General features: G+C 37.4%; 3 protein-coding genes across 6 annotated transcripts in view; 2 read left to right on the top strand and 1 right to left on the bottom strand.

Moving 5' to 3' along the window:
* Nucleotides 1-136: 136 nt before the first annotated feature.
* Nucleotides 137-3363, bottom strand: LOC110383101 (ubiquitin carboxyl-terminal hydrolase MINDY-3 homolog). Of its 3 annotated transcripts, none has more exons than XM_021343830.3 (2): nt 3236-3363; nt 137-3077 (listed from the first exon to the last, which is right to left on the bottom strand). In XM_021343830.3, the coding sequence occupies exon 2, from the start codon at nt 3052-3054 to the stop codon at nt 1684-1686; it is 1371 nt and encodes a 456-aa protein (XP_021199505.1). In that variant the 5' UTR covers nt 3055-3077; nt 3236-3363; the 3' UTR covers nt 137-1683. The 3 variants fall into 3 exon arrangements, with proteins under 3 accessions (XP_021199505.1, XP_021199506.1, XP_049698764.1); XM_021343831.3 differs by having other exon boundaries at nt 3270-3360; XM_049842807.2 differs by lacking the exon at nt 3236-3363 and adding an exon at nt 3178-3196.
* Nucleotides 3364-6561: 3198 nt separating this feature from the next.
* The window catches only part of Crb (crumbs), a 59401-nt gene continuing 43203 nt past the window's right edge, over nt 6562-22759 (top strand). For both annotated transcript variants that reach the window (XM_049842781.2, XM_064034796.1), the window contains exon 1: nt 6562-6829. In XM_049842781.2, the coding sequence (XP_049698738.2) occupies nt 6781-6829 (49 nt within the window). In that variant the 5' untranslated portion in view covers nt 6562-6780. The remainder of the gene's footprint in view (nt 6830-22759) is intronic.
* On the top strand, nt 15487-17225 carry LOC135116920 (uncharacterized). Its single transcript, XM_064034723.1, has 2 exons — nt 15487-15565; nt 15626-17225. The coding sequence occupies exon 2, from the start codon at nt 15751-15753 to the stop codon at nt 17056-17058; it is 1308 nt and encodes a 435-aa protein (XP_063890793.1). The 5' UTR covers nt 15487-15565; nt 15626-15750; the 3' UTR covers nt 17059-17225.

The raw sequence follows: 22759 nt of genomic DNA, 5'->3' as shown, positions 1-22759 counted from the left end.
TATTTTATCTGGGTATGGGAAAATTGCTGCTATAGGTAGTAAAGTATGTTTCGTAAGTTGGGGGCGAGTCGGAATATAGCCTATAATAAAATTATAAATGAATTATTATGGAACCCTAAAAAATAAAACCAGCATATTGTAATTAAAAAAGCATGTTACACTATTTATGACTAAGTAACTGAAAATATCTTTCAATATACTCTTTATAATTCGACACTAATGTGTACAGCTATTTTACATGAATCTGACAATACACAATGATAAATCACTACCTCATATATCCAAAAGCGGGTAGTTTCAATACAATCATGGTATTTGGGATGAGTTTTGTGTTGTCATGGTAAAGCCCCATAATGGATTTGTTCCAAAGAGAATTAACATGGCTATTATATTATAAATATTTGGGTAATTGTTTTTCACTAAAGCAATAGTTTTTGTTAAATAAATTGAGGTCACAATATAAATTAAAGAGAAAGTTTACAAAATGTATGTAATTTAAGTAAATAACCAATTAAATTGTTGGGATACTTCCTAGAAGAGTCCCATGTAACATCATTATAACATATAATATACCCTATTAGTTGGTTTACATAAATTAAGTTATAGTATTTATAACCAACATAAGCTTGCTTCCATACTTAGTACTTATCAAAGTAGTGTATAGGTATGTACAAGAGTGTAGCAACAACGAAGACATGCTGTGTGCAAGCGCTAGCTGCAAGTACAGCAACACAAACTACTCAAACATCACAGTGACACCAAACAGGGGTGGCTACATTTTTATCACTTGTTCTGATATTAAAATATGTAATAAGATCAGTTAGTACAAGCTTTTCGAATTATTATAATGTAATAGTCAGAATTTGTGTGCTTGTGACAAGGACTAGGATCAGCGTTTTATTTCTGTTATATGCTTGCAGCTAGATGGTGCTTGAGACAATACTGGAACAATAATAGGTCTATTAACAAGAAAACCAACATGCTGAATACCAGAGTTTGTACTGCAAAATATACAAGCTAAGAAGACCAGTGCAAGTACAAATTCTATTGAATAGTCGTGAGTGACTTGTTGTGATCAAACATTACTGCAATGTCAATAAAGTGCACAATGAGCTTAACTAAACCATTGGTTGGCATCACTCATCATGTGTAGATAATTATATCATGACCTAGAGGAAATTTCGTTGTGGCTAATCTAAATACGAAAATAGATTTGTATTTCAATCCCCAATCTAAAATTATGATCAATTTTTTAACACAAAAATAGAGCACTGTAAAACTATATTTTACATACTATCATATTATACACTTGCATAAAGCTTATTGCTTAATTTATCAGATCACTCATTTACAAAGGTAGCTTGAAGCTATTCTCACAACATTGTACTGATTATTACTAAGTGTCATCTTGCAGACAGAGCACAGAGCACACTGACGCGATACTACTAGCTCAATCACGCCAAATTTATGCAAAATAGCTGCCTTTACCAGTGCGAGGATTCATCTTTGCGAAGCCTCAACGCAATCCATCCAATACAATTTTTTATACATAAGTTAATACATAAAGTAATGGAATTTTTCAGCGACATTATTTAAACATATCTAACAGTAGTTTCGACGCATTCCTCACTGTGTCACAGTACAAGTTCAAAGCAAGGGGTGATCGGAAGGGAGCAGCCAGGGCTAATTAAGTGACGGCGACTGTCCATCATCCCACACCACGTCGATGCTGGGCCACTTAGTCTGCAGACACGTGAGCATGGCGTCCGTGCTGGCGGCGCGCATGGGGCACTCCAGCAGCGCGGCGCGGCCGGTGCGGTACATGACGCGCGCGCCAGGGTTACTGCGCAGCAGCCCGTTGTAATGGTGCAATGTGAATGTGTCAGGTGCACCACGCTCACATCCTGGGAAGAACTCATCCATGAATGCACTCAATAGGATAATACCCAAATTTTCGGAATCCAATTTCCGCCTCATTAACTCTACATACTCAGGTTCACTAACCAAGTCAGCAGCACATAACACATCTTGTAGTGCAGCAGAAGGAATAAAGTTGTTGCCCTCCGGATCAAATGAACGAAAAATTCGTTCAGCTGACTCACCAACTGTCTCAGGTGCAGCTAGTCGTCGTTCAAGAGAAAATAACACTGTAAGATGTGTATCAGAGGCTAACACCCACACAGGATGTTTAGGATTTTTATAGAAAGAACCAACTGTGCAATATTGCATATGCTCCATTATTGTAAGGAATCCAATATCATTTTGTCTCTCAATGCCCCGCAGCCGAAGGCCCCCCACAACTTGGTCATGGTCCCACACGTGTGCTACAGCCCGTCCTGTGAGCATTAAGTTAATAAGTCCCTGTGAGCCATATCCATATGTCGAATGTATGAGCGGGTCTGATAACTCGGCCAGCTCTGCCTCCACAACGCCAACCCCCTTGCTGAGAATAACACTATACAACAGAAGTAATACACCATACTTGTCCTTCAATATCCGAATGTTCCTTGTGTAGAATGCTTCCACCTCAGATAATGTTTGAAAAGGATGTACTTCAATCCTTCGATGGAACTGTTCTAAGGTTTCTTGCACCGAATTGGATTGTTCTTCCACACTGTGGTCATTGCCACCGCTGGTCTCAGCGTCTGATTCATTCTTTCGGTACACTGCAACATTGTACTTAGGAGCTAGACACTGGCTTAATATTGTACACACAGCCCTAACAAGTAGAGAATTGCACTTCTCTGATGTTAAGTCTTGAAAACTGTGTCCAGGTGTCTCTGATAAAAGAATTTTGAGCAGAAAGCCTTGTACAGGTGCAATAGCCGCACACGGACCGCCTTCCTGCTGGACGAGGGCACTGGGCTCGTCCGGACTGAACTGGAAGCCCTGCGCCCAGCGCCTGAACACATCCTCCTTCACGTGCTCCCCCCACAGCAGGCGCCGCGTGCTCGCCAGCTCACGGTCCAACGTCACACTTCCAGCGCTCATAGTATCTTTGTTGGATGTTGTCACAGAATTATTCGTATCGTTCGATCCGTTCAACATTTGCATAAGTAGCCCAATGTTTACGCCACCTAAAAAAATAACAATGTACAGAAAATACACGGTTATATTAAAGTAATATGACGTCTAGGGAATTAGTGATTGTACATCTATCCAGAAATATTCACATACGTAAATTAACTCAAGCAAATCCACCACTACAAAAGAATCATAACCACGTAGTACTTACAGCCAATATGTAGTACATGACTAACGACATTTACCAACTAAATGATTTCTTCGGAAAACCGATTAACCATCTGGATCGCCTCAAACAGCATTATAAATCTTCCATAAATTGTTTAATAAAAACTTGTGTCTTATGAAGCAACAATTTACTTTTGTACTGTCACTCACTGCATGTCAAACAGAAAACTATTTTCTGCGTCATATTATACGCTAAACGCACTGTTTTGTGAGATCATGACTTCTTCCCTCCTTAATTTAACTGTGTTAAACTATGGTTTAACTGACTTAATGAAATACGTACATAGTCATTTAACTAGAAACCATCTAGAAACAAACATTTGTCTGAATTTTTTTTACGTCTTGATTATTTTCTAACACCTATCATAAAATAATTAACATTTGTCGATGGGCCACCATAATCCGTGAACTTTTACAACAAACAAATTAATATAGTATATACATTTTAAGCATCAAGATTCATATAGATTTCTGATACTTATGCGAATATTAGATATTGAAATAAAACTACTTTTACGTGAATTTTCCTTTTGCTTTTACCTTTGTTACAGTGAGCTCGTTTTGCGTGAATCGGATTGTCAATAATAATCAAGAAAATGTATTAGTACCTAATGAAAACAGTTGAAATGCAGTCCGTCTGTCTAGAGCCTTAGTCTGCCCGTGACTATGGATTCTGTAAAGGATCCGAAACGTCGGGATAAAATAATATAAATATAACCGCGATAAAATCCGTTAAAGTAGTTTTATTTCAACATCAGGATTCATATTAGGGTACGTCTCGACGTTTATTTTTAAATGTATTATACAATGTACTAAAATTAGTGTCTGCCCCATGGAGGTAAACTCAAAACTTGTACCTCGATGTTGTTAGGTATCCACCATAGACATAATATTAGTAAACAGGACTGCGCATATAAACCCAAAAAACGAGCCGAGTGAAACAGTTAGTACGGAGGCTGTCTGTCCCTTTCTAATAGGGTGACTATGAGATTAAGCTATGTGAGACAAATCCGAATTTGCTAAGATTATTAACACGTTCGCGTAAGCAACGTCTTACAACGTCGTATTGATATACATAAGTATGAAAAGGCCCAACGTCGTACGACGGCCTCTAGATTGTCATATTTATTTTGACGGACCATGTCAGACCTATGTGGTGGCGACAACGTTTATAGACGTCGGACGTGAAATAACGTTGCGCCACATAACACAGATTATAAGACTACGTATAACGGCGGGACGTCTTAAGACTTGGTTTAATTTTGTGTGCGAAAAAGGTGCGCCACAGTACCAACATTTAAAAATGAGATTGCTCACGCGAACGTGTTAAACACAGATTAGTATTGAAGTTTTAACTTACGCAGTTTGTGACCTTAAGATACTAATAAAGGCTTTTAATAATTAGCGGAAATTAGCAGTATAAAAGCAGGAAGATTCGAAGTGAAGACTGTTTTTTTTTTGTATTTCTACTTCATATATAGACTGCTGAGCCATTTATGTCGCCTTTCTTCATTTTTTGGGAAGCTATAACAATAGAGTCTGGCCAACGAAAGCTGTCCAAGAAAAAAGGCGGCAATTTTAAAAAATCAAGAGCTGGCAACCCCGGCTATACGCTACTTAAACGGAGTTGATACTTATTATTATTCTAAACTAATAAGCGATATTTATATCAGTGTTTCATATCAGAACATTACGACTATAATAACATTATTAAAAAATGCCATAGCATAGCCATTTTTTAACTTCTGCATGCATTGAAGTCCACAGGGATGAATTAAAAAAAAAGTTATTACAAAACGTTTATTTGATGGATATTTTTCTAAGTACTGTGTTTCACTCGCAAACATTTCATTATTTTCGAGAGTTTTCAATTTCTTTACTGTTTCCGCAATTGTAAGTTTTGTTTCCTCGTAGTCGTTGTCCTCGTTAATATTATCTGAAAAGTAGATACGCCGTGAAAACTATTGCGTTTTTTGCAAATAAGTCAAAAGTATCAAGATGTTTCAATGGAAATTCAAAATACTAACCTAAAAGTGAAATGACTGAATCCAGTCGTCGTATTTTCTCTGCAAATTTCTGATTGAAATCACTTTGTACGTCTTTATATTTGTCAATCATAGTAAATAGAAGCTTTCTCGTCGAACTTTTGATTGTTTTCGGCATTATTTTATACAAAACCAATGAAAAGAAGATGAAATAAAATAACAAACTGACTTTTTATGAAACGTCAATGGGACAATTTTGACAGTTCTAAAAAATTGCCATATTAAAAGTTTACAAATTAATTCGTGGTCAGCTTTCGTTGGCCAGACTCTAGTACAACAGTTTTAAAATCCATCACCGATATTTTGACTCGTTACAAGAATTCATGGGCACCCTAGTTGTTTGGTTTACGAAAATGTTATTATTAGCTAACCTGTGGAACGATATATTGCAACCACCATAGGATTCACTTTTGCAAGTAGAAACGCAACACTTTTTCACCATTTTAACAGTTTAAATTGATTTAATACAAAAAAATATAAACAAAATTTTAAATGCTGATTACGCGCCAAGAATGTTCAGGGTTACCGCTAGAAAATAAAAAAAAGCAAAATAAAAATTTATGTTGTTTATGTTTTAATAATAAATACGAATAAATTAATGCGATTTTTATTAATTTGTTGACTTACAATTGTTAAAATAAGATAAAAATAGAAGTGATTCAATTGTTTTTTGGGAAGACAAAACTTTTGATCACAACATTTTTTTATGCTGGCAAGGTGTTAGAAAGAGACAAACAGCCTCCGTTCGAACTATCCCGCTCGGCTGGGATTTGCCTCTGTGTATTATGCAACCAATTTAGTACCTTATTGCGTTAGAATAGAGTTCATTTTCGTAAATATATATTTTGAGCGTGCGCAATCTTGTTTAGTGTTATTATATCTATGGTATCCACACACCTAATTATGACACGTTGACAGTGTCAACAAATCCAGGCTAAACCGGCTAAACTAAAAAAAATACCCTTTCAAAAAAAAAACAAAAGGACGGAGCACATCGGTTGTTAGGGTCAAACCAAATCGCCGTAAATGTTGAAACTATGAGTTCCTAGTTCACTAAGAAACCCTAAAAACGTTCGCAGAAATTCGAATTTTTACAAAACAATTATAACTGAAGTTATTTATTTTAATCTTTTATATTGCAAGTAAAAACAATAGCACTTGATCATTTGTGTATGTTTTACAATTAAAAATAATGCCATATAATAATAATCTGTGCCCCCTGCCCCCTCTACTCTCTCCTACCCGTTATCTGTCAGTGTCAAATAGTCTGCCGATGTCAGTGCTGTCAGTCCATGAGTAATGTTGCGTGGTGATGTTTCTTTTTATGTTTTTATTTTCGTGAACATCAAAAGCTTACATTTCATTGTATGATTTTGTGTAATTTAATTACCCCTGAGTTGTTTTTAAGTAGTGAATTATGAATTAGTTATTAAAATAATAATTTGAATGTAGGTGAATAGTTATTGTGTTTTGTTATTTGAACATGAAGGTGGACGTTGTTTGGAGGCGTCGCGGAGCTGCACAACTAGCAGGTCGGTGGTGGCATCTCTTCACTAGCGCTTACGAATATTTTGCATGTCGCTGTTTTAAAGTCGATCTACAACGTACTTAGTTAAATTAAGTGGCGATAACATAAAAATTAAATATGTTTGATGAATGAAATAAGGAAGGTGAAAAACGTTTTTGGATAATACGTGTTATTAAAATTTGAAAGTTTCCATGCCTGGGTACATATTCACATTATTACTTCATAACTTATTTATATTTTGAATTTAATAACAAGATGAAAATGATAATTGTTAGGCAGTGTGAGTGAAATTATTTGAGTTAATTTAACCTTCATGGTTGGGCTGGAGAGGGAAGGCTGCCACTTTTAAATTCATTTGTAGACATTGTTTGCCATACTTAATATTTAAAAAAGAAGTTTGTTTTAATTGGACACTGAGGGGACCTCAAACCTGTTTGTCATCAAAATGTCCCCAGCCATGGACACATAAAATGCACAACTTATTGTTGATGATTCAGTGTGTTATTTGAAACATTCACACAATATTGTTTCTGCTATTGAATGGAATACTATGGCTTTATCTGTTGCCTTGTCATAACCTGCAGGCATGGTGTTACATACAGTTAGCCTTCACTGAAACACTACATGACTGCATAACTCACACACTGACCTGATTGTACTGCATAGTCTAACAATTGCCATGTCAGAGTGGAGCAAGTGCAATGTGGGGGACTGTGCAATTATTATCATTCATTCTATTATACATATTTATCAGCAATAAGCATTTATTAGCAGGATATCATTCAAATTATGAATAGTGTTGATTAATGTTTGCAATGATAACCTACTTTTATGCTGAAAATGAAAACATTAAGATTTTATAATGTTTGAGAATTTAAACCTAATATGGCAATAGAAAAGATTAAGATTTATTCAAACAGACAATTTACAAAAATTAGCTTCTTTTGTAAATGTGCATACATCAGTAGCCATGGTGTTACAATATTATAGGGTTTGGATTGTAGAGTTTATTGCAATGATGATAATCAATTTTATTTTTACAAATGATCTGAACTCAGGACTAATTTATTAGGTAATTACTTCTAGTAAGTACTTATTGCTATGGAATAGAATACAAATAACTATGTGTATCAGTACAACATATAATTTATTGTTATGTTCACATAAAGAAAACCTTTTTTGTTTTAAAACAATATGTTTAAAATGATGCCACTATCATATTTACTAAGTAGATAATATGATAACTATAACTAAGTAGATAAACAGAAGAAATAAAAGAATGGTTAATGGTTGAAGGCACAAGTGTACACAATGTTGCTTGTGATGTCAAAGCCAAATATTTTTATTTCAAATGTGTACAAGTTTGTAATATATAAAATCTCATACAATGCTCTATTTAAGTTACAAATCCCTCTTAATAGTTTAGACTGAAATAATGCCTTATATAGTTGATATAATGACATAACTGGATGTAGACTACATGTAGCACATCATTTCAACAGAACTCCAGTACTTTTACAATGAAGCATTTATTTATGCAGCTTCATTCAAATACCTATTTGGTTTAACTTCTGACAGTGGTTTTGGTCACCAATATCCCTCTTATAATTTAACATTTTTTAACATTGAGCATGTGGTTAATGAAATCAAATAAGTACAGGTTTGCAACGTTTAACAAGAATGGTTAATTAAAACTATTGTGTAGTTTTCTAGTGATGATGGGTTGTGAAAGAAGCGCCTACATGGCGTTGAGCCTGAGACCATAAATCCCTCTCTGATAAAGGCGCAAGATTGGACATTCACACATGGCGGATAAAAGTCTAGTTATTATAATATAAATTATATAAAAGACTGTGGGTCTTCATGGGCGCCCACACAAAACACGATGCGATGCGAATTCGCATCAGTCATTACACTGTCCTCCAAAATAGCCAAAAAGTTGCGCTTGCTCCGCTCGCGTTTTCTGCCCCTCTTACCTGAGCTTGCTTTTCTGCCCCATTCAGACGCTAGTTATCCGTTTGTTGTATACCTATGTAGGTTTAGGATTTACTTAACTTTAAGTACCTATGTAAATCATATACCCATATACATATATTTAATTAATTTATTTAATTCTGGGTTTTTTCCACATGGACATATCAACGCCATTGTACCCTCTAAAATCTAGTGACATCATACAATATAATTACTTTAAGTAGGTAAATCATATTTGTTAACATAAGAACTTCGTCACAAACGAGCGGGTAGAACAGTAGACAAGAGAAACGCGCCAGTTTGGGCGGCCTCTCGCTCAATGAAAGCAGCTCACACGGCCATTGTTCGCGTCGTGTGCCGTATGCCCCCTCAATGTGCTGATGCTTACTTGTGACTGGAAAGTGCGCACACAACACTTTCTTATTGTTTCCGACGTGTTTACACCGACGTTTTACTAAAACGAGGTGAAGGCTGTTGGAAGGTGCACAATCCTGTCGTGTCCGAGCTGTGTCGTCCCGAGCTGTGCGAATGACTTGATACCTGCGAACATACCGTTAATGGCGGAAGGCAAGCGATGTGCTAATCGTATGAGAACTAGTAACGGCTCCCCCGAGGCTACCCCCCATAGTGCTGATATTACGATAGGTAGGTATTCATTGACGATTCAGAATCAAATCGGATAATGGAGGAATTAATTGCTATAAGCATTAATTAGCCTCTGACGTTTCCCTCGTTTACGTCAGCAACAAAAACACAATACCAAAATCTATATAGGTATATGTATAAAAAAAGTGGTGTTACTTACACATTTTATGACTCAAGAATGGCTGAACCGTTTAAGCTGAAAATTCGGAAGATAGTTAGACCTAGGAGAAGGACATGTTTGTCACCATCCGGGACACGGGTCAAACTACGGGCAGAAGCTAGTACCTTTTATTCAAAACAAAAATAAATAACAGGAACAGGTTTTTAAAATCTCATTTTATACATAGTATGTAGAGAGTACAGATAGGTACACGTACTGAAAGGCATTATCCATTCACTGCTCACTCAGAAATGAGAGTAACGTTAGTAACGTAGATGAGACTTAAACGTTCTTTGAACTAAGAAAAAGCACCAAAACAGCAGGGTTTTTAGGTGTTGGAAGTCTTCATTGTAGTGAGTAGTAGGATTCGACCGACGATATTAGTAAGAACGCTAAGCAAATGTATCTAGCTGGAACATCTTAGTCCTAAGCGCGACTTCCTTGTCCTTGGATATTCACGAGGTTGCTATTGTTCACCAGAACCACGTTAATTACTGTTTTGTAACCATTTGTGTCTCTAAATCCTCTGAAATAACGTGTCTTTTTTGTTGAAGAATTAGTTAAAAAACTTGTTTTTTTTACTGGCAGTCATTAAGAAGTAACGTTATAACAATTGTCTTACTAAAAGCGAAGAAGTAAATAGTGTTCGGTATCGAAGTTAATCGCATTACGAGCTAGTTTGCAGAAGTGGCCATTAGAGCTCATTAGTAGGTCAGTGAATGCAGGGCGGGAATGCACCAGGTGGCTGCTACTTAATTCTATCGATCTGCCTTCAGCAGCTTATACTCGTTATGCATTATTCAGAGCGACGCCGAATACTAATAATTTAATTTCTCATTATGAGTCTGCGTCTTTTTGAGAATTAGTTATATATTTCTTAAAAGTTTACCAACATCTTCCATGTAATATAAGAAGAATCACTGGACATCTATCATACATGTTGAATGATTGTAAGGTTACCAGCAATAATGAGACAGGACAATGGACGAAATGTCTCTCAACCGAAACAACGCCATTGAAATTGTTGTTTGTGCATTATTTATATTAACCATTTACCAATGCACCTTTAACAATGCACCTACTAGAAAAGTTGCAACAAGGGCGTAAAAATAATAGTTTAAAAAAACTAAAAAACACGCTTTTTATAGAAAAACGAACTAAAAAATATAAAATAAATTTTAATGAATTTAAATTAAGAAAACAGTGTTAAAAATTTCAATGAATATAAATTAATAATAGAGTGAATACAAAAAAAATATATTTAAAAAAAAGCGTGGGGTGCATGGTGTCAATAGTTATAAATATTTTATTGACAGATATGAGTACAATGATTTTCATTTCGATAATATCTTAAAAGCACACTTTTTTAAATATTTTTTGTATTCTATTATTAATTTATATTCATTGAAATTTTTAACACTGTTTTCTTAATTTAAATTCATTAAAATTTATTTTATATTTTTTAGTTAGTTTTTCTATAAAAAGCGTGTTTTTTAGTTTTTTTAAACTATTATTTATTTTCTACTTTTTAGTTTGTTTTAAAACTATTATTTGTTTTGTAGAATTAAAATTCTTTTTAGTATACAAAAAATTGTCAATATTAGAGAAAACGGCTAAAGATAATTATTGAAAATAAAAATTAACATCGAGTCCTGCCTTATCGACTCTAGAGAAAAATTCTAGAAAATTTTAATTAATTTTCTTACCTTATCGACTATAGATGAAAATTATATAAATTAACAAAAATCATATTTTGCAAATTGAAAAGCCTAGAGGTCGGTGTCTAATGGATGTCCCTCAGTTAATTTTGCCACCGACTTCTAGGCCGATGCACCTAAAATTAGTCTTTTTTTGCTTTTTAGTGTTTTGGGAAGTCGGTTTAATTTTTTTGTAAAAAGGTTATTTATTTAAAGCTTTTCAGTGATACGAATAGTTGTCACTATCCATACAAGTGGGAAGTTCTCATCAATACAAAGAATATAAGTCCAAACGAGGTATTTTACATATTCAGTTGTCGAGTTCCCTCGACTTTCTCTGGTCTCCATCATCAGGTCAGCTCTCAACCTTCACTGTTGCATAGGTCTTGTCAATACGAATAATTTAAGCTCAAACACGAGGTAGTTTACATATTCAGTTGTCGAGTTCCCTCGACTTTCTCTGGTCTCCATCATCAGGTCAGCTCCAAACCTTCACTGTTGCAAAGGTCTTGTCAATACAAATAATTTAAGCCCAAACACGAGGTAGTTTACATATTCAGTTGTCGAGTTCCCTCGACCCTCTCTGGTCTCCATCATCAGGTCAGCTCCAAATCTTCACAGTTGAATAGTGCTTTTAGGCGTACACCTGAATTTCAAGTTTTTACCCTATGTATGCCTACAACTTTTGAAGGTTGCCCTCGATTTCTCAGGGTTTCCATCATCAGATCCTGACCTGATGACTATGGGACCAACTGGCAGCTATTCCGAGTCGAACAAAAAAAGAATCACGTAAATCGGTCTATAAACCTCGGAGTAATCGATGTTTACGTGTAACCTCCTCCTTTTTGGGAAGTCGGTTAAAAATGGAATAATTTTATCAAATTAGTGTATTGTCATCGGTCCTCAATAAATCTACAAAGTTTGAACGAAATCTGGCCGTTTAAAGTGGGTCAAAATCGCGCCCAAAGAAGTCGGTTACAAACAAACATACAGGTGAAGCTAATAAAAAGCGTGTAAAAAGGGACGCTTCAGCGAGTTAACTTCCTACAAGTTATGACGATTTTCTGGATGTGAGATCATTTTATACTTGTCAATGGATTCTAATATATTTTCTGCTTCCTTAGTTCATTTCTTACGGTGCACCATTTAACTAAGGATAACTACGTAGTAACTATTATAAACTCTTTTGCAAAAAAAAACGGGCACCTATGCGAAATCTTAGTTTTAAGGACTTTACGTGTATTTCAAAGGGTTTTAATGATTGTAGTATGTTTCTAGCATCAAAAGAGTTAGCCGAGCATGCGTGAGAGTGTATTCTAAATTTGAATTTTGTACGATTGCTAAGAAATTGGTTAAACCCTTTGAAATACATGTAAAGTCCTTAAAACTAAGATTTCGCATAGGTGCCCGTTTTTTTTGCAAAAGAGTGTAGTAATCTGTGGTATAACGATAACCGTACTATTTGAAGTTGTCAAATCGCTGATTTTTTTTACCAATGGGCCGCAAGCACACGACTGGTTATGGTTTAGATATTCTTATAATTCAGTGGTGCAAATGAGTCTCAAATTCAATAATGAGACATGCGCGACACACGGGTACTACAAAGTTCCGACTTTCCACTTGCTCTCATTTGCGGGATAGTCAGTAAAGGGCGGAGTGGCGTGGGCGCAGGTGCAGATCGCCGGTGCGTGTCGCCCCGACCTGCGGCACCGACATAACGCCGCGACAGCTGCCGTCTCTCATGATAACTTGTTAATAATCGATACTTGCTATGCGGAATACTCCGGTAAACCCCTGAAACGCACATAAAATAAGGGCTGTTGTTTCCCACGAGTCTATCGCGCAAAATGGATGTTTACTCAATAGTCTATGCTGAGAGCAATCATCATTTCATTAAGCATTGGTGCAGTCTATATTATTATAAATGGAATGTTTGTACATACATGTAGCTACACTGACTGACACACTTAATTATTTTGCTTGTCTTCCGTGATAGTTTTATTGTTCGCAAACATTCTATGCAATGTTTATTATTCCAAGATGTTTAGAAAGCATATAGGCTTACTTAGTTATTGTCTCAAGTTTGTTGACATCGGATTGCTTTCGGAACATTTCATAATTATTAGGTATGCATAACGCGAACCTGGCAGACACCGGGTCCTGTTATAATTGAACCCGATACGGTGTCTCCGTGGATCGTTGAACCCGCAGTGTCGCAACGCTGCATGCTCACTATATTATTCATACGCGGTCTAGCTACACGCAAATCGTATCAGACTTCACTACAACGATTCAATCGTTTATTAAAGTGAAATTATTTCAATATTCATGGCGAGCCACTCGCTTGTGTTTGCAGAGATCTCTCTGAGAGCTTAGCAGGACGACATTCGCGAGTAGGAAGAAAGGTCGAAGTCGCAGGTAATTCTTAGCCATCGCGTAATTGGATAATTCTTCGTGTCTCCGGAACAAGCGCCAAATATTTACCAAAAGCACTTAGTTGTGTCAGTAATGGTCCCTATCATCCATTCCAGTGTTGCAGAACTTGAGAACCTTTACCTGATGCGTTTTTCCGTTGTACTGTATTACCATTGCAAATTGTGTAATTATAAGAAGTTAGGTTAAAAGCAAAGCCCTGGCCGAGCCTGTTGCATATTAACTGGTTGCAGTCGATGATTCATTAGCGAAGTGGCCGGCGGGTGCACTAACGAGCACCGCTAGCGGAGGAGGCTTGAGGTCGAGTGTTGGCGACGACGGTCGACGAGGAGAGCTCCTCTGTTCACTCAATGCAGTTAGCTCTAGAGTGAAACTTGGTGTGCTCTGTGTGCCTACAGCTTAACATTGAAACAACGCCAACTTTGCGGTGTTATGCTAACCTACCTACTGTTGATGGAATTCAATGCCGTATCGATATTTTGCACAAACATTTTGCCACAAGTGTTAGGCTAAATTTATAAATATTATTTTAAATTTACAAATAGTTCTTGTAAAATGATTTATTAATAACGTCACAATATGCTTTTATATTTTTGTAACTGGCAACACTTTTGTGGTAGTTACTCGTTTCCCGCTTTAAATCTTTTTTGTACAGAATACCAACTGTCATCGACAAGGTTATTTAAGGCGGGAAATGCTGAGAAAAAGCTCAGTCGTCACTTGTCAGTTGTCTCGATAACTTAGTACCCTCTGCTACACAAACGCTGTACTGTAATAAATAGTTTACATATACGACAAAGGAGTTTACTTTATCAAGAACCTCAACATATCAGAAGTGGGATAAAAGTAGAACTAAAAGTTCTACTTACCACGTCCACAGAAGTGAAAACGTAAGTAAAACTTTTGTTTTTTTTCTAATCTGCCTACCTACTGGCAATGTGAAGAAGGATTTTGCCCATTGTACAGCTAACTAGATTATCGTTTAAACTAGTGTAGTTGTATTATAAATAATTTTATGTTCATGAAATGCAAGTGTAAACAGAGTTTCATTGGTTTGTTCGTTCCGTTTTATCACGACAGTGTTATCAAGACTTACATGTACGCACATACACATGCACATAACCTTGCCAGGGCTACTCCCTGGAGGTTATACTCACATGTACGCACATACACATGCACATAACCTTGCCAGGGCTACTCCCTGGAGGTTATACTCACATGTACGCACATACACATGCACATAACCTTGCCAGGGCTACTCCTGAGGTTATACTCGCACATGTACGCTCATACACATGCACGTAACCTTGCCAGGGCTACTCCCTGGAGGTTATACTCACATGTACGCACATACACATGCACATAACCTTGCCAGGGCTACTCCTGAGGTTATACTCACATGTACGCATACACATGCACATAACCTTGCCAGGGCTACTCCTGAGGTTATACTCACATGTACGCACATACACATGCACATAACCTTGCCAGGGCTACTCCCTGAGGTTATACTCACATGTACGCACATACTTCCTACCCACTTGCCAGGGCTACTCCCTGGAGGTTATACTCACATGCACATGCACATAACCTTGCCAGGGCTACTCCTGAGGTTATACTCACACGCACATACACATGCACATAACCTTGCCAGGGCTCCCTGAGGTTATACTCACATGTACGCTCATACACATGTAACCTTGCCAGGGCTACTCCCTGGACATACGCACATACACATGCACATAACCTTGCCAGGGCTACTCCCTGGAGGTTATACTCACATGTACGCACATACACATGCACATAACCTTGCCAGGGCTACTCCCTGGAGGTTATACTCACATGTACGCACATACACATGCACATAACCTTGCCAGGGCTACTCCTGGAGGTTATACTCGCACATGAACATACCAAAAGTCATGCAAAATACGCCTACAGATGTAAGTTAGTAAAGTTAATTATGAAGTATCTAATACACACAATCGTAAGTTTCAGGCAATACAATTGGGAATAATGCCGAAGCACAGGCAAAAATCCAGGCATGTGGACAGAAACAGTTCGCAGCAGGAAAGGAATGCTAGGACGCAGCCGAGGTCCAGAACTCCAGCCGTGCGTCGTAGCAGGTCACGTGAACGACGGTCGAGGAGAAGTAAGCGGGCGAGTAAGCGATCTTGTGAGCAACGACAGCTCCGGAGCCCTTCAGTGCACGAGGTAGGAGAGAATTCAAGAACTACTCATAAAGGCTTATCTAAAAGACGTAGAGTACAAAGTCAATCATCGCTGTCAAGTTCGGAGGAAAGGTCGCCTCGTAGGAAGAGAAGTGCTAATTTAAGTAATCTAGATATAGTTGAAAAACTTTTAAACGTTATAGCAAGTAAAAATACCACTGACGTAGATAAATTCCCTGTCTTAAATGTTGTACCTGATTTCGACCCAATGTGCCGTGAGCAGACTGTGGAGACCTGGATACATAAGGTTGAAGAATGCGCTCAGATTTATGGATGGTCTGATAAACAAATAGTCCATTATGCAATGCCCAAGCTCTGCGGCGTTGCTAAAACCTGGTATCAGGGTCTCCCCTCTCTGCTACATTCCTGGTCTGAATGGAAATTAAGGTTAACGGAGTCTTTTCCTTCACAAACTAACTATGCGGAGACACTTACTCAAATGTTGAATAAGAGAGCTAAGTTTGGCGAATCTCTTGAGGAATATTTTTATACTAAAATTAATCTGCTAAACCGTTGCAAAATCTATGGTAAGGATGCAGTCGACTGCATAATATACGGCATAGACGATAGGGGTGTTCGCCTAGGTGCTCAAGGGGCGCAATTCTCTGAACCCGAACAGTTGCTTAAGTTCTTTAAAAGTGTAAAAATTAATCAACCGATTGGTAACGATCCTAAAAATAAAAATACAGATCGACAGGAAAAGAAACCTGCTCAAAAATCGGATAATGATAAAAGGCCTAAGCCACAAAGTTTAAAATGTTATAATTGTAACGAGACTGGTCATCCATTTTTCCGTTGTTCTAAACCTACAATTAGATGCAATAATTGCAATTTGAGAGGTCATTTAGCAGATAACTGCCCTAATAAAACGAACCAAGCTCATAAAGCCAATGTAGAGTCCCAGTCTGTAATGGAAGTACATTCGACTGATAATATAAATGCTAAGTACAAAATTCCAATTAGAATTAATGGCAAAACACTTTTGTCTCATATTGATCTTGGAAGCGAATGTACCCTTATTAGACTGACTGACGCGATAAGTCTAGGAATTCAATGGAAAACTGAGTCCCTGCCTATTTTGGGGATTAGGTAATATTCCCTACCGGCCAGTAGGACGTGCGTTCGTTGATATAGATGTACAGGACATAATTGAAGAAAATGTTGAGATTTTGATTGTGACTGACGATATGATTAATGACCCGGTATTACTAGGACACACGTACACTGAACGTCCACAGATACAAATAACAAAACTAATACAGATATAATTGTTAAGCGCTGCCAAGTTCACGATGACTCAAAGTTGATATTACTGACCTTTCAGTCTAATAATCTAAAACCACACACCACTAATGCTATAAAGGTAAAGTCAGATACAATTTTTTGCGGCAGGATTTACGTACACGGGACAATTAGAGGACGCCCAGGTTATGAATATTTTCTTCTTCCCGGTGAATATGACTTAAGTCTAGGATTAGGGACATTAATAATACAAAACATATGTGACAAAGACATAAATATGCCTATAGATACATTAGTGACACGAGCTCGGGTAGCGAGCACTCTAGACGTACCAAACACTTATAATATTTTGGACATACAATTAACTGACGAAGCTTTAAAATGCGGTAACATAACACAACAGCAGAAATTTGAACTTGTGAAATTGTTGGAGAAATATCGCAAATGTTTCTCATCTAATTTGCATGAACTGGGCTATACAACTAGTGTAGAGATGGAAATTAAGTTAAAAGATTCTGAGCCCGTGGTCTACCGGCCCTATCGCCTGTCATATTCTGATAGACAACTAGTACAATCTATGATTCAAGAAATGTTAGAGAGTGGCATCATCCGGGAATCTTCTTCGCCGTATGCAAGCCCTATAGTCCTCGTGCAAAAGAAATCTGGCGAAAAACGCCTATGTGTTGATTATAGGGCTTTAAACAGAAAGACCGTTAAGGAACATTTTCCACTCCCCCGCATAGAAGATCAATTGGATCTCTTGGCTGGTAATACCATGTTTATTACTCTCGATTTAGCATCAGGGTATTACCAAATTCCCATAGCTGAAGAATCCCGAGAAAGAACTGCCTTTATTACGCCCGACGGCCAATACGAATACAACCGTATGCCGTTCGGACTGGTAAACGCTCCTCCGTATTCCAAAGGGCAATAAATAAAGTGTTAGCCAAGGTTAGAAACAAACATGTGCTTATATATATGGATGATGTTTTGATCCCAGGACGCTCTTTTGAAGATTGCCTAAAATTACTTGAGGAGGTTCTATTACTTCTCAAAAGCAGTGGACTTACTCTAAAACTTGAGAAATGCAAATTCTGCTTCGATAAGATAGAATATTTGGGATTCGAAGTCAGTGCGGATGGGATTAGGCCGGGGTCCTTAAAACTGATGCAGTTTCAAAATTTTCCGTACCCCAGAACCAACATGACGTGCGCCGTTTTATTGGTTTGGCTAGTTTCTTCAGGAGATTTGTCAAGGGATTCGCAACAATAGCGAGACCATTGACCGAACTTCTGAAGAAGGATGCCAAATGGCGCTGGACTGAGGTTGAACAGAATTCCTTTGAGACCTTGAAGCAAAATTTGGTCCAAAGGCCAATCCTTGCTTTGTACGACCCTCGAGCAGAAACCCAACTGCATACTGATGCCAGCAAAATAGGCATAGCCGGCATTCTAATGCAAAGGGAGAAACTGGTGTATTCCATCCAGTTGCTTATTACAGCCGTCAGACAACCACGGATGAGCAAAGCTCCATTCGTATGAACTTGAAACATTGGCTGTAATAGCATCGCTAAATAAATTCCGCGTCTATTTGCTTGGGATTAAATTCACCATTTTGACTGATTGTAACTCTTTGCGTACAACCCTAACGAAACGGGACTTAATACCCCGAATAGCGAGATGGTGGATTCAATTCCAAGAATATGACTGTTCCATTGAATACAGACCTGGTGAAAGAATGGCACACGCTGATGCCCTTAGTAGATGTCCCATTCCCGACAATGACTGTGAAACGCGTGTGTTAGACGTGCTAAACGTAGGTTCCCAAGACTGGATCGCAACGGTACAAGACAACGATGATGAGACTAAACGTATTAAAACGTGTTAACTGATCCGCAATCCCAAAACGCTGCAGACATCATTAAGAATTATAAAATCAAAAATGATAAGTTGTATCGTATCATTGAACCAGGCGTGCTTAGGTGGGTGGTGCCAAAGGGTGTGCGTTGGCAAATTCTCAGGGCGAATCACGATGAAGTCGGACACTTTGGCTTCGAAAAAACGCTAGAACGGATTAAGGCTACCTTTTGGTTCCCAAAAATACGTAAATTCACAAAAATATGTTAATGCATGTCTTGAATGTGCCCATCATAAAGTCCCGTCGGGAAGCAAAGCTGGCTTCCTTCATCCCATACCAAAAACTGAAATACCGTTTCACACTATCCACGCGGATCATCTAGGCCCATTCAATCGTAGCAAAAGAGGTAACTGCTATATACTTGTCATTATTGACTCTTTCACGAAATACATTAACATAACACCGGTCCGTAATACGAAGTCTACGACAAGTATACGTGTGCTTAAAGAACACATAAGCTACTTCGGTACACCAACGCGACTTATAACTGACCAGGGTACGAGTTTTACGGGAAAGAAATTTCAGGACTTTGTTAAATCGCTTGGTATAAAACATATATTTAATGCCGTAGCTACACCGAGCTAACGGCCAGGTGGAGCGGTATAACCGTACCATCCTTGCCGCATTGGGCTCCATGTCCCACGAAAAACCTAAGGGAAACTGGGACGAATACTTACCAGACATTCAATTAGGAATAAATACCACCATACACTCCACGACAAAGAAAACTCCTACAGAACTTCTCTTTGGCTATAGAGCTACCCACCCTCTGTAGGAAACCTAAACGAGATCATAGAAGATGTAGGGGCCGACGTTAGTAATTTAGAAAGTTTACGTGAAACTGCAAAGACCTTGATAGAGGTACAACAAGACAAAGATAAGGCACGTTATGATTTACATAGGAAAAAGGGAAATAATTTTGTAGTTGGTGACCTAGTTAGGGTTCTTAGGAATGTTCCTAGTCAAGATGGCCAATCCAGAAAACTAGAAGCTAAATGTCGCGGGCCCTATAGAATTAAGAAAATCCTCCCAAACGATAGGTTTGTCATTGAAGACACCCGTTAACAAAGAAAGGAAAACTTATGAAGCTATTGTAGCACTAGACAAGCTGTTTCCATGGTTAAGTTTCGGTAGTGCTTATGATGACATGTCCTCAACCGATGAGGATGACGAAGTCCAATGTAACGAATAATGTAAGTCTCACAAGTCTAGCCTTTTGTCAAGTTAAATGAAAAGGTTCCTATTGATAATTAAAATACTATCAAACCAAGGCATCATTTATTACACTCTAAGGCAGGGATTGGCAATGTCATGGACAGTCCCTGGGCAAAGTCATGGCCGGCCTCGCGCCCTTGGAGATTATTAAGATCTTGGTCACCGTGTGGTCATGCAGGGAGCGATAGCGTCATGGTCACCTCCTGTATGTTCTCACGAGAAGATCATGTAAAGTCATGTTCAATTATTAAAAGGCAAATTATAAGTACTATGTGGTATTAACACGCGACCATGTCAAAGGTGGCAGTGTCATGGCCCCTGTTGGTCAAAAGCTTTTAGATCAGGAACATAATGTGAATGCTTGATTGTTAAATTCCCAGAGAATTATAATATTATAAGTAAAAGTAGATTATACAACACGGTGTTATAGATGATTATATTTATTTCTAATATAAAAATGTAAAATTAATTAATTATGATAGTATCTCTTTTCAAGAGGCTGAAGTACTTTATTAATTCACAATTGTAAACTTTAATAATGTTTATATCACATTTCACATCAAGTTGGAACTATATATTCATGTTTGATCAGATTTCGTGAATAATGTACTAAGTAACTATTTCATAACATATTTGATTATGTATCCACGAGCTACTTTATAATATTTGCTTGTCGATATAGACTATGTAAACCTTATTCTTATCTTTGATGTAAACTTGGCTATCGGACATATCTAGTTATGTCAAATATTACTATTTTATAATTACTTACTTTTCATTGCATATCTTTACATAACGAGAGGTCTCGTTAATGTTAGTCGGATGGCCGAGTTGTTAGGCTAAATTTATAAATATTATTTTAAATTTACAAATAGTTCTTGTAAAATGATTTATTAATAACGTCACAATATGCTTTTATATTTTTGTAACTGGCAACACTTTTGTGGTAGTTACTCGTTTCCCGCTTTAAATCTTTTTTGTACAGAATACCAACTGTCATCGACAAGGTTATTTAAGGCGGGAAATGCTGAGAAAAAGCTCAGTCGTCACTTGTCAGTTGTCTCGATAACTTAGTACCCTCTGCTACACAAACGCTGTACTGTAATAAATAGTTTACATATACGACAAAGGAGTTTACTTTATCAAGAACCTCAACACAAGGAAATATCAGAAAATGCTAAAACAAATGGTGCGTAACAGCGGTTCAGTTGTAGTAAGATTACAATTTAGAGATGATGAGATGAACTGCCTTTCGTTATTGTCACGGTGAATCACAAGAATATTGAATTTCTTTACAGAGGATAGTCGGCTGTGTACGATTGTTTAAACAAAAGCAGTATTTATGCTCACATTCAAGCGCAGTGTATTGGCACAAAATACATAGGTACAGAAGTCAATCTCATGTATGTACTTCACTTTTCATGCCTAAACTCGGCGGTCGCGCTAGGGTTGTCAACTTTTTTATGCGCATAAAACTAACGTGGTAGTGGTACTCGTATCTAATTATTTATTTATTGTTGAAAATAAAACAGGAAATTATTATTATTATATAATTTTATATAAAACACTATGTAAAACAAAGTACCTCTTTACTTGCGAACAATTTTTTTTTGTATGTAGGTAATTGGTTGGTACAGTCCCTAATCTAAGCTTGCTTCTACCTACAGAAACCTTGAATGCGAGTCCGACTCGCACTTGACCGGTTTTATTTCGTCTACTTTACAACATACTCTCGCCATGATCACAAAAATTATTAACTCCTACTACCTAGTAATAATCTTTGAGGGTAGGTTGGCAGGTTCGCCTGGGTCGACACTAGCAAAACTTATTACGGCATTGGGCCAGAGACCGCCGGGGCTTACCTGCCCACCTAATTGTACCTACTGCGTTTATTAAACGAACCATCGAAATATAAGAAAATAAGTAGATACATTACATACTATAGGTACTTACCCCTCTGAATCAACCGGCAGGCTAAAAAACGACAGTTCACTGTTTATTATTGTATTAAAACAACCGTCCACTGAACAGTTACAATACGACATTTTTGTTATTACTTTTTCTTTTGTTATTAAAATTAAAAATCAAATTACAGTTAGATATCACAACGCGTGCACATTTATCTACCTTGTGTGTGCCGCGCGTATCTCAAGAAAACGGCAGCCGCGCTCGCACTGTTTTGAGTTGTTTTGAGACAGCGCGTCTGTGAACACGCACACATAGACACCTATGTCTGCGTGACTCGAACGCGCTTTGTATGTAGATTGACTTCTGTACCTATGTATTTTGTGGTATTGGTCTGTTCAATAATTATTTTACCTTTTATTCAAATTAATTAAATAATAAATAAATAATCATTAGTTATTATCGCTAAGAGGAAAATATCAATTTTCCGTTTCTAAAAATCAGAACGGGAAAAG

This window comes from Helicoverpa armigera, chromosome 5 (genome assembly GCF_030705265.1).
Source record: "Helicoverpa armigera isolate CAAS_96S chromosome 5, ASM3070526v1, whole genome shotgun sequence".
Lineage (NCBI taxonomy): Eukaryota > Metazoa > Arthropoda > Insecta > Lepidoptera > Noctuidae > Helicoverpa > Helicoverpa armigera.
This window is presented reverse-complemented; position numbering and strand designations above follow the sequence as displayed.